Here is a 12,326-nt window from a genome sequence, read left to right as displayed (position 1 = left end):
TCTCAGCCCACCAGACCGAGCAGGTGCTATGACATGGGAGGGAGGCAATGGAATCCATAGGCAGGACCCTCCTTCTGGTGGATATCAGAGTAAACCCCACCCCTCCTCCAGTGAGTCAGTCAAGACTGATTATTAAAATACTTGCCCCCTCCCTCCTTGATTGGCCTCTGCAACAGTTCACTTTCCAACAGCCTATTCCCCACTGCTTTCTACAAAGACGTTCAGGACAGGTCAACCCACTCCTCAAAAAGCTCCAGTGGTTGCCCATCCACCTCCACATCAAACAAAAACTCCTCACCATTGGCTTTAAAGCACTCCACTATCTTGCCCCCCCACCTCACCTCGCTACTCTCCTTCTACAAGTTAGCCCACACACTTTGCTCCTTTAGTGCAACCTTCTCACTGTGCCTTGGGCTCGCCTGTCTCACCCCCAACCCCTGGTCCACATCCTGCCTCTGGCCTGGAACTTCCTCCCCAATCAAATCCGACAGACAATTACTCTCCCCAACTTCTGAGCCTTATTGAAGGCACATCTCCTCCAAGAGGCCTTCCCAGACTAGGCCCCCACTTTCTTCTTCTCCCACTTCCTGATATGTCACCCTGACTTGTTCCCTTTGTTCTTCCCCCCTCCAAGCCCCATAGCACTTATGTACATACCTGTAATGTATTTATTTGTATTGATGCCTGTCTACTCCCTATAGTGATAATAATTATGGTATTTGTTAAGCAATTACTACGTGCCAGGCGTTGTACTAAGAACTGGGGTATATACCAGCAAATTGAGTTGGTCACAGTCCCTATCCCTTGGAGGCTCACAGCTCACAGCCCTATTTTATAGATGAGGTGACTGAAGCACAGAGAAGTGAAGTGACTTACCCAAGGTCACACAGCAGACAAATGATGGAGCCAGGATGAGAACCCATGACCTTCTGAACCCCTGGCCAGTGCTCTATCCAAACAGGCCTGGGAGTCAGGACCTGGGTTCTAATCATTCATCTGCTATGTGACCTTGGGTAAGTCGCTTCACTTCTCTATGTCTCAGTTATTGCCTCTGTTACATGGGGATTAAGACTGTGGTCCCATGTGGCACATGGACTATGTCCAACCTGATTAACTTGTATCTACCTCAGCCTGGCACATGGTAAATGCTTAACAATTACAAAAAAGATGGAGTGAAGAGTGCATACCGGCTGTATTACATCAGATATTAAGGTCACGTCTCCTCCAAGAGACTTTCTCCAATATTTTTCCATCTCCTTCCCCCTTCTGTATCATCTGCACATTTGCATTTGGGACCTTTAGGCATTTTTGATATTTGCCCAACAGCACTTACATTCTTATTTGGAAACTATTTATTTATATTAATGTTTGTCTCCCCATAAAGATTGCAAGCTTCTTGTGGGCAGGGAATGTGTCTACCAACTCTGTTGTACTGTCCCGAGTGCTTAATACAGTGCTGTGCACACAGTAAGCACTCAGTGAATAAGCTGGTTTGAGGGAATGCTCTGATCGAGGGAGTTGGGAGGACACTGGGCCCAACTCGACCCAATGCCCGATAAACAAGAGGTTCAAGATCCCAGGCACATTGGAATAATGTCCCGGGAAACTAGCCCAGTGACAAACTGGGACTATAGAATGGAGAACGTAGCAGGTGTGGAAATTTTGCCTTATAAAGCAAAATATCCATCAAAAATCCAGGTGAATTTGGCAGTCTTTGGCTCCGTCCCATCTCCTCCCCTGTGGTCTCATGTCTCCTTCTGCCTCGGGGACCTCTCGGCCCAGATGTCCGGCCAATGCCTCTCTGTGTCCCGTTTGTTTTGCCTCTGCAACATCTCCAGCATTTGCCTCTGCCTTTCCAGGCAGACCATCACCATGCCAGTCCAAGCAACCAACCTATCCCATCTCAAATGCCTTTTCACTGAACTCCCTTTCTCCAGTCTTGCCTCTCTCCATTACATGCTCCTCTCTGAGAAAAGCAATCTGGGTGGCAGAGACTGTCTTCTCCATGTGTTCCCACTCCTCCAAAACCTCTGCCCAAAACCAATCTCAGGTGAGATCACCAGCCACTGCAAAATCAGAAAATGAATCCCCTTCAGCTAGCCAGGACACGCAATGGGGTCTGTTGTTCCTTGCAAGGGATAACCATAATTGCCCTTTACCTGCTCAATTCCCCCCCCCACTCCCAGCCCCCCTCCTTCTGTACAAGGAGCTCCGGAAATTGTTGGGCTGGCTTTCAACTATCGACACCTGGATCGGAACGCTTCTTTATTGGATGGAGGGCAGAGAAGTGTGCATCTTGCCTGCAGGGGCTCATGGGGCCGTGGGATTGACGATCTTCCCCATGAAAAGCGTGGTCTGAGTGTTTTTATCAAAAATGATCACCAGGAAGGGGTGGTTGTAGACCACGGTGGGAGGAAGGGACAGGGGCATGACTTCCACGGCAGTGGCCGCTGCTGCCTCGGTCCCTTTCTCATCAACGTTCAGCATGGCCTTGTGCACGGCCTGAGGAAAACAGAAAGGTGCATCAGCAGACCCGATGTAGGACATGGAAGCTACCCTCGATGTGACCAGAATTGCTGTTGGACTCTGGGGTCAGAGGAGAGGGCGGGAGCCCTGAAAGCCTGGGAGTGGATTACCTCAATAGAGCAGGCCCTCGGGGAGCAGTCCTGGGTGCCGAATGAGCATGGGCAGAGCCCTGACAGAAAGGGGCAGGGATGAGGGGGCAGAAACACAGGAGCACAGATGGAGGGGTAGGGGCGCTGAATCTCCATTCATCGCCTGTCCATAAAATGGAGGTTCTATTAAAGCAGGAGTGGAGGCCCAGTTGAATCAAAGCCATCGGTGCTGGGGCCCGGGGTGATGAGAATTGAGAAAAACCCAAGTTTCTGGCTGGTGGACCTGGGAGACATGGGATAGCTGGGCGATCTGACCACCGAGCAGATGGGGCTGACTCTGTGAGAGGCAGGAAGCAAAGACGGATCTGCGAGACAGCATCCATCTCTTCCCTGGTGGACCAGACTCTCCTAGTGGGATCCCTGCATTCTGCCCCAAACTCTGGAGAGGCACATCTGCACGCCCCTCAGAGAAGGTCGGCCCCACCACCCTGATTTCCTGATCTCATCCCAGGACAATCAGTGGATGTGGCACAAGGCATGGTGCAGTTGGGATTCCCAGAGAGCTTCCGTGGGACTGGTCCAGGGTCAAAAAGTTTCCCTGGAAAGAAGACACCCTGTGGGCCCCAACACAATGGGCGTTCCTTGTCATGGCTAGGGATGCTGATGAAAAGAGAGTGGGCTCAGGGAGCACCCAGATTCCGATTCCTACACAGCCACCTGACTCTTTGCCTCAGTTTTGCCTTTAGAAAACTGGTAACTAATTCCTCTCCACCCTTCCCATTGGGCCGTGAACTCTGTGCAGGATAATAATAATGATGATGATAATAATTATGGTATTTGTAAGTGCTTACTCTGTGCCAGGCACCGGTCTAAGGGCTGGGGTGGGTACTTACAGTGGGGCTTACTGTCTCAATTCCCCTTTTACAGATAAGGTAACTGAAGCACAGAGAAGTGAAGGGCCCAAGGTCACACAGCAGACAAATGGCAGAGCTGGGATTAGAACCCGTGACCTTCTGGCTCCCAGGCCTGTGCTCTATCCACTATGCCATGCTGCTTCTCTAACTGCATCAGGCTCGATTGGCTCATGTTCAACCCAGGGACGAGGCCCATTGTGTCATGTGCCATTTGTCAAACACCTATTCCTTTGGCAAACAGAGGAGATGATGTTCACCTTCCCTGAAGGAGAGCCCCAGCCTTGAGATTGATGACAAAGGGGCAACTGTTGAAAGAGAGCTAAGAGAGCCCATGCACCATTTGGTTATTTCAATGTCTCTCAGCCTGGGGGATTCTAAGCCAGTCTCCAGGAGTCTACAGTACACAGGAATATCCCTAATCCAATTGAGGAATTGTATTCCACTCAGGATAAATTGAGTAGGGAACATCTGTCCTATATCTTCCCCATTCAATTGTGTCAGTTACACACTGTGGACTGTCTTCAGGTCCAGCCTGTGGCATCTACTCACTTTTGAGACCTTGAGATGGACCTGGTCCGTGAGGCCAGAGAGGTCAGCCTTGTTACTGAACACGTCAGTCATGCCCAGTTTTCCCAGGATCTTTTCAAGCTGGTAGGTGCTTGAAATGGAAAATTTGGGAAGAACCAAGTTGAGCGACCTGTTCCAAGAGGAAGATGAAAAAAGGATGTTTAGGATGGTCCAGCAGATGAAGCAGCTCCAGCAGCTCCCGCCTGTGGCTTGTGAGTGTGCAGTCGATGGAGGCCTCTGTCAGGCACCATTGTCTGTTCCACTTTCACAGCAGGAACCACCTGGATACCGTGTGCTCTCCTGGCCCTCTATTGACATACATGGAGGAAACACTCCTCAGGGACACATGAACATCTAATGGGCCGGAAGTCCTGATTACTCAAGCCCCATTGGTGGACTACCCATGGTGTCATGCTCTCGCACAGGTGAGTAGTGGAGAGGAGCCTGGGGTCAACAGCTGGAGGAAAGCATATGGGGGGCAGAGACCCCTTTGTGATGAGGTTTCTCAAGCACACCCAGCATGCCCTACAGGGATTATGGTTGGCTCCTGGATCTCCGGTCCCAGGTTGGATCAAAGACACAGCCAGGCTTAGATCCCCTGTTCTCTCGGTACTCCATTTTCCTATGCAATTCCTAATTAAGGTCCCTGAATGGCATAGTTGAGCATTCTGGGCATCACTACTCATCCCAGTTGCTTCCCCTTACATGAGGTGTCCTCCATGGAGTCTGGAGCCTTCCACGAGGCCCTGGTTCTTGGCACACCAATCATGGGACCTCTGGCCTTTCCTCAAGGGAGACATCCAGCTCATGCAGGGCTGCTCCTCAGATTGAGGTAGTGGGGATGAAACACCGGAGCTGGTTCAACCCCAAGACCGGCCTCCCCCACCCCAGATCTGGACACCAGAATTGGGCAACCACTGACTCTTCATTCCAGACACTTTCTCTCAGGATGAGCTGGCCACCCCCTAGCCGGAAATAGTTTTTTTAAAAAAATCTGGCCACAATTATGAGGAAAGAGGAGACGTGGATGCCTTCTGATTAATTTGGACATCCCCACCTGTCGATTGAGGAGACCGCAGAATTGTGCAGAGGGCAAATGGGGTCCATCCTATCCTCCCAGCCCTACCAGATGCCCTGGCAGGATGGGAGCGAGTGCCTCATGTGGGGATTGCACGGCATCATGCCTCTAGCCATAGAGTACAATGGGGCTTTCTGGAGAGCTACCCTCTCACCTCCTTTGCAGAGATTCCAACCAATTCAGAATACGATCCTTCGACAGTTTGTCCTCCACCTGCTTCGTTTTCCCTTGCTGTGGTAGCACAAAATAAGCGGAGGCATTGCCGACATATTGCATCAGCACCACGTGGCACGAGAGTTCTCTGTCGTACATGAAGTTGTACATGCCCAGCCTCTGCATCATGGGCACTCTCACTGTCGTCTTCTCATCCACAAAAAAGTCACCCTCCTTGGTATTTTCCTCATCGAAAGGTTTCTCCCATTTCACTAGTGAAAAGATGGAAATGATGGCTTGACTCTGCCCTCCATGCCTGTGTCGTATGCCTCCCTTGTGGCCAGGGACAGAGGGAGACAATTCCAGCAAGGGATCTGGGTGGTGCTCACTTAGGCAGCTGGAGGGCCCCTTCCCTGCTCCTTCAATTTGTGTCTTGTCACCAGTCATGCGTCCATTCTGTTCTCTCCCAGGGGCACTCTGGAGCCTTGAGCCCCTCCTTTTCCCCATCACAATGGGAAGAAGGAGGGCTGTGACCCGCCCTATCCGTCCTGTATGGTCAGGGCCTCAAGGGATCAGGATCCGTCACCTGTGATGGCAAGATGGAAGCCATGATCCTCTCACAGACCATCAATCTGGTTTTCCCATGCCAAGGTTCAGATAGTTTCTCTGAGAAATGGGCTGCAGGGCTGCCCCAATCCCAACTTCACCACCCGTTTCCTTGCCCAGCTAGGATTTCCTGCCTAGTGGTTGCGGATGGAGCCTGGGAAGGTCTGATCAGCCTCTGTGCCATGGGTCTGTTCCTTTTTGGGGGGAATAGGACACCTGAGGAAACCCAGGCCTTTGAGGCACCACATACATAGATGGATCTTTTGATGCTTTTGGGCCGAACACTGAATCTTGGGTCTTCCTCACCTACTGGGGTGTGCAGGGGTGGACTGGCTCTCTAGTGCCAGGGAATGGGTCCAGCCCACTGGCCCATGACCGAAAATATCAGAATGAGAATGGAGAGTGGTGCACTCCACTGATCCATCACCTTGGAGAAATGGATCTGTGCCCCCAACCTCCCATAACCTCCCGCAATTGGCCAGGGCATCCCTCTCCTCTGCAGGTCTGTGAGCACTCCTGGAATCATTTCCGCCCCCTCTGTCATCCTGCTTGATGACCCCATTGATGGGAAGGCCAAGAGGATGGGTTCCCCATGGGGCATACTCACCAAACGCCACAGTGCCCTCACCCACCTCACCTTTAAGGGAGATAAAATTCACCACGACCAAGAGGGTTTGTAAATCAAGGTCCTTGACCAGTTCCATGATCTTCCCATGCGTTGCCTTCTCCACATAATCGTTGATCTGCTTCTCAGCCGCCACCGGGTCATTGAAGTCGGTTGAGAAGGCTTCCGAGGAGTACAAGTTCTTAGCGTCCTCCAAGAAGCGTTCCAGCAGCTTGAGTTTGTTGTCCACAAACAAAGCACTACCCATGTCCAGCTGGAACTCTCTGTCGGCCCGAGTGAGGGAGCGGACTTTGTCCTGGAAGCTCTTGTGGATCTCTGCCTCTGAGATGCGTGTCAAGTTGAACCCGAGGCCCTCGAGGATCTGGGTTTGGGTGGCCGACCGGGCTCCCAGGGACAGCAGGGCGAAGGCTGAGGATATGCTCAGTGGGGAGAAGAAGATGTTGGTGGAGTTGGAGTCAGAAGCCAGTTGCCGGTACAGATTCAATGCAAAGTCGAACATGTTGACCGAGAACTGGTAGGAAGGTGTGAGGCTCTCGGCGGGGTCCTGGGGAGCAGCTGGTGTGGTAATGACCTCATCACAGCGGGCCGCAGGAAGGAGCCCAGCAACCAGCAGCAGCAGGAAGACAGAGGGTGACATCTTCCTAGGAAGGAGAGGCAGACACATGAAATTGGTCAGAGTCAGCTGAGTTACACTGAGAAGCAGCGTGGCTCAGTGGAAAGAGCATGGGCTTTGGAGTCAGAGGTCATGGGTTCAAATCCCAGCTCTGCCAATTGTCAGCTGTGTTACTTTGGGTAAGTCACTTAACTTCTCTGTGCCTCAGTTACCTCATCTGTAAAATGGGGATTAAGACAGTGAGTCCCCCCCCCCGCCCCGGGACAACCTGATCACCTTGTAACCTCCCCAGTGCTTAGAACAGTGTTTTCACATAGTAAGCACTTAATAAATGCCATTATGATTATTATTATTATTATTACATTTGGTGACATCATTTCCCTGGTCACTTAGGGTCACAGAGTTAATGAATACTTACCCCACATCAGCCTCAGAGTGATTCAAATCTGTTTCCCTTACCTACTTGTCCCAATTCGGTGCTTCCCTGCAATTTCCCCCATATCCTCTTTGTGGAGCAGGGATCATCTCTACCGACTCTGGCATAGGCTCTCCCACTGAGTGCTTGGGACAGCAGCTGGCATGCAGTGGTACCATTGCCTGATTAGCCAGAGGGATGGACCGCTGTTTCCTCCAGCCTAGCCCCATCCCTCTCTCAACAATAAGAGCCTTCTAGAGACCCACCCTGGATGCATCCTTGTCTTTCCCAACTTATTAGCTTTTGTGATGCTTCTCCTGCCGGACTCGGCCTGCTGGGGCCGAGAAAAGGACAATGGCCACTTCAGATGGCAAGTGGGGGAGAGGAGAAATCTGGGTCCATCTGGAAAGCAGTACGATTCTCCAAAGGATCGATGTCCAACTGGCATCACTGACTCTCCAGACAGGGCAATGGATTCAGCTTATGGAGTGCTTTCTCACCATACCTCAAGCTCCTGGTACAGGGCTCTGCATACAGTGAGTGCTTGATATATATTGAATCAGAATCAGTTGATCTAGTGGAGGTGATGAAGACTCATCCTGTTGCCGCCAGCCCTCTGGCACTAACGGCATTGTTTTTGTTACATTCTTCCTAATTATGGTAAAGGCTTCCTGTGTGCTGAGCACTGGACTAAGCCCTGGGGTAGATATAGGATAATCAAATCAAACCCAGGCTCTGCCCCTCATGAACCTCACAGTCTTAAGGGAGAAGGAGAACACAAATTTCATCCCCACTCTACAGATGAAGAGACTAATACTTTTTCAATCGAATATCACTGCCCCCATCAGCTATTCTTGACATTTAACTTCCATCTCAAACCTTCTGTCACTGCACCCCAATCATCTCTTTCTCCTAATGACCTGGCTACATACTTCATCAACAAAATTGAAACCATCAGGTGTGATCTCCCTAAAATCTCCTCTGCTCCTCTCCAATCCCCCATCTCCTCCACCCTCTTCCACTCTCCTTTATATTCCCTGCAGTAACTCAAGGAGATCTCTTGCCTCCTCTACCCCTCTATTTCTGACCTGACCTGTGTTTCTGTGTTTCTGACCTTCGTTTCTTCCCTAAATACATTATTAAAATACTCGCCCCTTCCTTTCTTCCCTCCTTGACTGCCATTTTGGACTATTCAATTTCCAGCAGCTTCTTCCCCACTGTTTTCAAACATGCTTATATATACCCTATCTTAAAAAAACCCTCCCTCCAGTTATTACCCTAACTCCTTCCTACCATTCTTCTCCAAACTTCTCGAGAGAGTTGTTTACACCCACTGTATCCACTTCCTCTCCTCCAATTCCCTCCTTGATTCCCTCCAGTCTGGCTTCCTCTTGCTTCATTCCAAGGAAACTGCCCTCTCTAAGGTAACCAATAACCTTCTTCTCACAAAATCTGACAGCCACTACTCTATCTTTATCCTCCTAGACTTCTCAGATATCTTCAACACTGTAGACCATCCCTTTCTCCTTGAAACTTTATTCACTGTCCTCTTTTGGTTTTCCTCTCATCTTCCTGATTAAGCCCTCCTTTCCTCTTCTCCCTCTCCCTTCCGCTTGCTCCCTGACTTACTCCCTTTATTCATCCCCTTTCCCATCCCCAAAGCACTTATGCATATATTTGTAATTTATTTATATTAATGTCTGTTTTCCCCTCTAGACTGTAAGTTCATTGTGGGCAGGAAATCTGTCTCTTATATTGTACTCTTCCAAGCTCTTAGGACAGTGCTCTGCACAAAGTAAGGGCTCAATAAACATGATTGACTGTCTGACTCCTTCTTAGCCTCTTTTGTAAACTCCTCCTCTGACTCTCACCCTCAGACAGTGGGGGGCCCTCAAGGCCCCTTCTAGTCTCCATCTATATCCACTTCCTTGGAGAGCTCATTCAATCCCTTGACTTCAACTACCATCTCTATGTGGATGATTCCCAAATCTACATCTCTAGCCCTGACCTCTCTCCTTCTCTGCAGTCTCGCATTTCCTCCTGCTTTTAGGACATCTCTACCTGGTTGTCCCGCTGATCCCTCAAACTAAAAATATACAAAACTGAACTCATATTCCCTCCCAAGCCCTGTCACACCCCTGACTTTCCCATTGCTCTGGACAATACCGCTATCCTCCCTATCTCACAAGTCCACACAGGTCATAAGTCCTCGACTCATTTCTTTCATCCCGCCCATATATTGCCTGTCACCAAATCCCGTCAGTTTTTCCTTCACAACATCCCAAAAAATCCACTCTTTCCTCTCCATCCAAACTGGTACCACACTGATCCAAACACTTATCCTATCCTGCCTTGACTACTGCATTTGCCACCTCGCTAACCTCCCTGCCTCCTGTCTCTCCCCACACCAGCCCCTACTTTACTCTGCTGCATGGATCATTTTTCTAAAAACACATTCTGTCCATGTCTCCCCACTTCTCAAGAGCCTCCAGTGGCCTCCAAGAACCTCCAAACAGAAATTCCTCATCATTGGTTTTAAAGCACTCAATCATCTCTCCTCACCTCATTGATCTACTATAGCCCAGCCCACTTCACTCCTCTAGTGCCAGTTTATTCACTGTGCCCCTATCTCATTCTTCTCACCATTAAATTTTCCCATGTCCTCCCCCGAGCCTGGAACTTCCTCCCCCCCCCCCCATGTATGTCAAATCACCACTCTCTCCACCGTCAAAGCATTATTAAAGTCATATCTCGAGGCCTTCCCTGATTAAGTCTTCTTTTCCCTGGCTCCCTCTCCCTTCTATGTCATGTATAAACTTTGATCTGTGACCTTTGGACATTTGATATATGCCCCACCCCCAATCCCTCAGGACTCAATTAGTATAAATTACTTTTTTATATTAATTCTGTCTCCCCTTCTAGATGGTAATCTTGTTGTGCTGTGCCTTCCCAAGTTCTTAATATAGTGCTCAGCCCACTGAAAACTATTGATTGATTAATCAATTAACTGAGGTTCAGAGAAGTGAAGTGTCTTGCCCTAGGTCATCCAGAAGGGAGCTGGCAGGGCTGGGATTTCAATCTGTGCCCTCTAACTCCCGGGTCTGTGTAGGATTTAATCCCCATTTCATAGATGGGGTAACAGAGGCACAGACTTGCCTAAAGCCATACAACAGACACAAAAGACAAATCTGGGATTAGAACCCAAGTCCTCGGGCCCCCAGGCCCCTGCTCTTTCCACTAGGCCATGCTGCTTCTCAAACGTGTCCTTCAAAACATCCTTCAAAAGTGTCCAAATTGACCTTCTCTGAAAATGAAGTGATAGCTCATTTCCAGAATATAGAATAATTGGGCAGTGGCGTTGCCTTGGAGAAAGGGCCTAGGAGGCAAGGGGGCCCAGGTTGCTACTCCAGGTACACCACTCACAGGGTTTTCGCCTTAGAGGAACATTTGCCTCTGCCTCACTTTCATCATCGGAAAATGGAGATTCGATACCGAATCTCCCTCCCCCGAGACCCTGGGCCCCATGTGAGATGGAGTGGGACCTTATCTTTTGAGCTGTTGGAATGATGTGCCAAACACCATGCTAATGATGGGCTAGCAAGAAGCACCACAGGTAACATTCCAAGCATGATTGTGGTGACCCATGAATCTGGGTGTCTGCACCCTGCTTGAGCCCTGACATTCGAACCATTTCTGAAGGGAGCTCAGACAGGCCGATTTCAGAGAAAACACAGAGAGGGTGAGGCCACTGCACTCAGTACTCTCTCCTCTCTCACAGGGTTTTTTGGTTAAGCCAGGCATCCCCGTGGAGAACAGAGTACCAGGGGATGACTTTTATCTACCTAAACAGGTTTGACTCGACCTCTGTACTCTGTGACATCTCAGAAAGACCCCATCGTCTTTTGCAGCCTCATCTCAGAAAGGAAAAACTACATGGCACAGGAACGGAAAGGTTTGGCATATGTCTACTTACAGTTGAATGATGGAGTCACCCACGATGATGATCGGGTCTGTCCAGAACCCGCTCCCTAAGATGCCATTTAAGGAGGCCGATGGCCCAGGGAGGGGGAGGAGGCCCAGGCTAAGCATTAACCTGATCCACAGGTAGCTGCCCAGAGCAAACAATGACCAAATAGCTTTCCGAGGATTGGATTGACCCATTCCCCGGGGGCAGTTCACAAAGTATGCAGGCCTGTGGCTGGGTCACATGCTCTGAAATGATTGAGCAACATTAGAAGGCTTTCCCGAAAACAATCTAGACCACCTCTCCTGGTTGCAAACCTCCCCACAGTTGGCATCTGCCCCACTCCCTATCCCAAAATGCAACTGCACCTCTCCTACTCTCTTGCCCCCCTTCCATGCTGCTCTCCCCTTGGGGAGGGCAAATGCTCTCCTCCGGGCTGGAGAAGGATCCAGGGCCTGTTGCCTCAAGAGCCTCCAGAAGGCCACCCGTAGGAGCCATGGGGTAGAGTCGGGCCAGCGTTGGGCAGGGAAGGGGTCAGTGTCAAGAGGCCCTGGACAGGAGAGACCAGCTCCTCAAACTAACTTTAGGATCATGTCTTAAGAGATAGGGACACTTGGAGATCTTAGAAACCTAGTCCTGATGCTGGAGAAAAATCACTCGGGGAATTTTGCCATGGTAGGGGAAGGGTTTTCCATCCTGCAGTGATCCATCCTGCAGTGACCAGTTGAGATGACAAGCCATACATGTTGAGACACCCACTTGGACAGTCACACCTA

At 50.1% G+C, this 12,326-nt stretch overlaps 1 protein-coding gene across 1 annotated transcript; it reads right to left on the bottom strand.

Annotated features, from left to right (window-relative positions):
• Positions 1 to 2,252: 2,252 nt before the first annotated feature.
• LOC119931329 (alpha-1-antitrypsin-like) lies at positions 2,253 to 11,691 on the bottom strand. Its single transcript, XM_038749927.1, has 5 exons — positions 11,560 to 11,691; positions 6,571 to 7,199; positions 5,329 to 5,599; positions 4,079 to 4,226; positions 2,253 to 2,502 (listed from the first exon to the last, which is right to left on the bottom strand). Exons 1-5 carry the CDS (start codon positions 11,673 to 11,675, stop codon positions 2,311 to 2,313), a joined length of 1,356 nt encoding a protein of 451 aa, XP_038605855.1. The 5' UTR covers positions 11,676 to 11,691; the 3' UTR covers positions 2,253 to 2,310.
• Positions 11,692 to 12,326: the final 635 nt, after the last annotated feature.

Source organism: Tachyglossus aculeatus, chromosome 1 (genome assembly GCF_015852505.1).
Source record: "Tachyglossus aculeatus isolate mTacAcu1 chromosome 1, mTacAcu1.pri, whole genome shotgun sequence".
Classification (NCBI taxonomy): domain Eukaryota; kingdom Metazoa; phylum Chordata; class Mammalia; order Monotremata; family Tachyglossidae; genus Tachyglossus; species Tachyglossus aculeatus.
The sequence above is the reverse complement of the archived record's forward strand: the minus strand, read 5'-3'. Positions and strand labels throughout refer to the sequence as shown.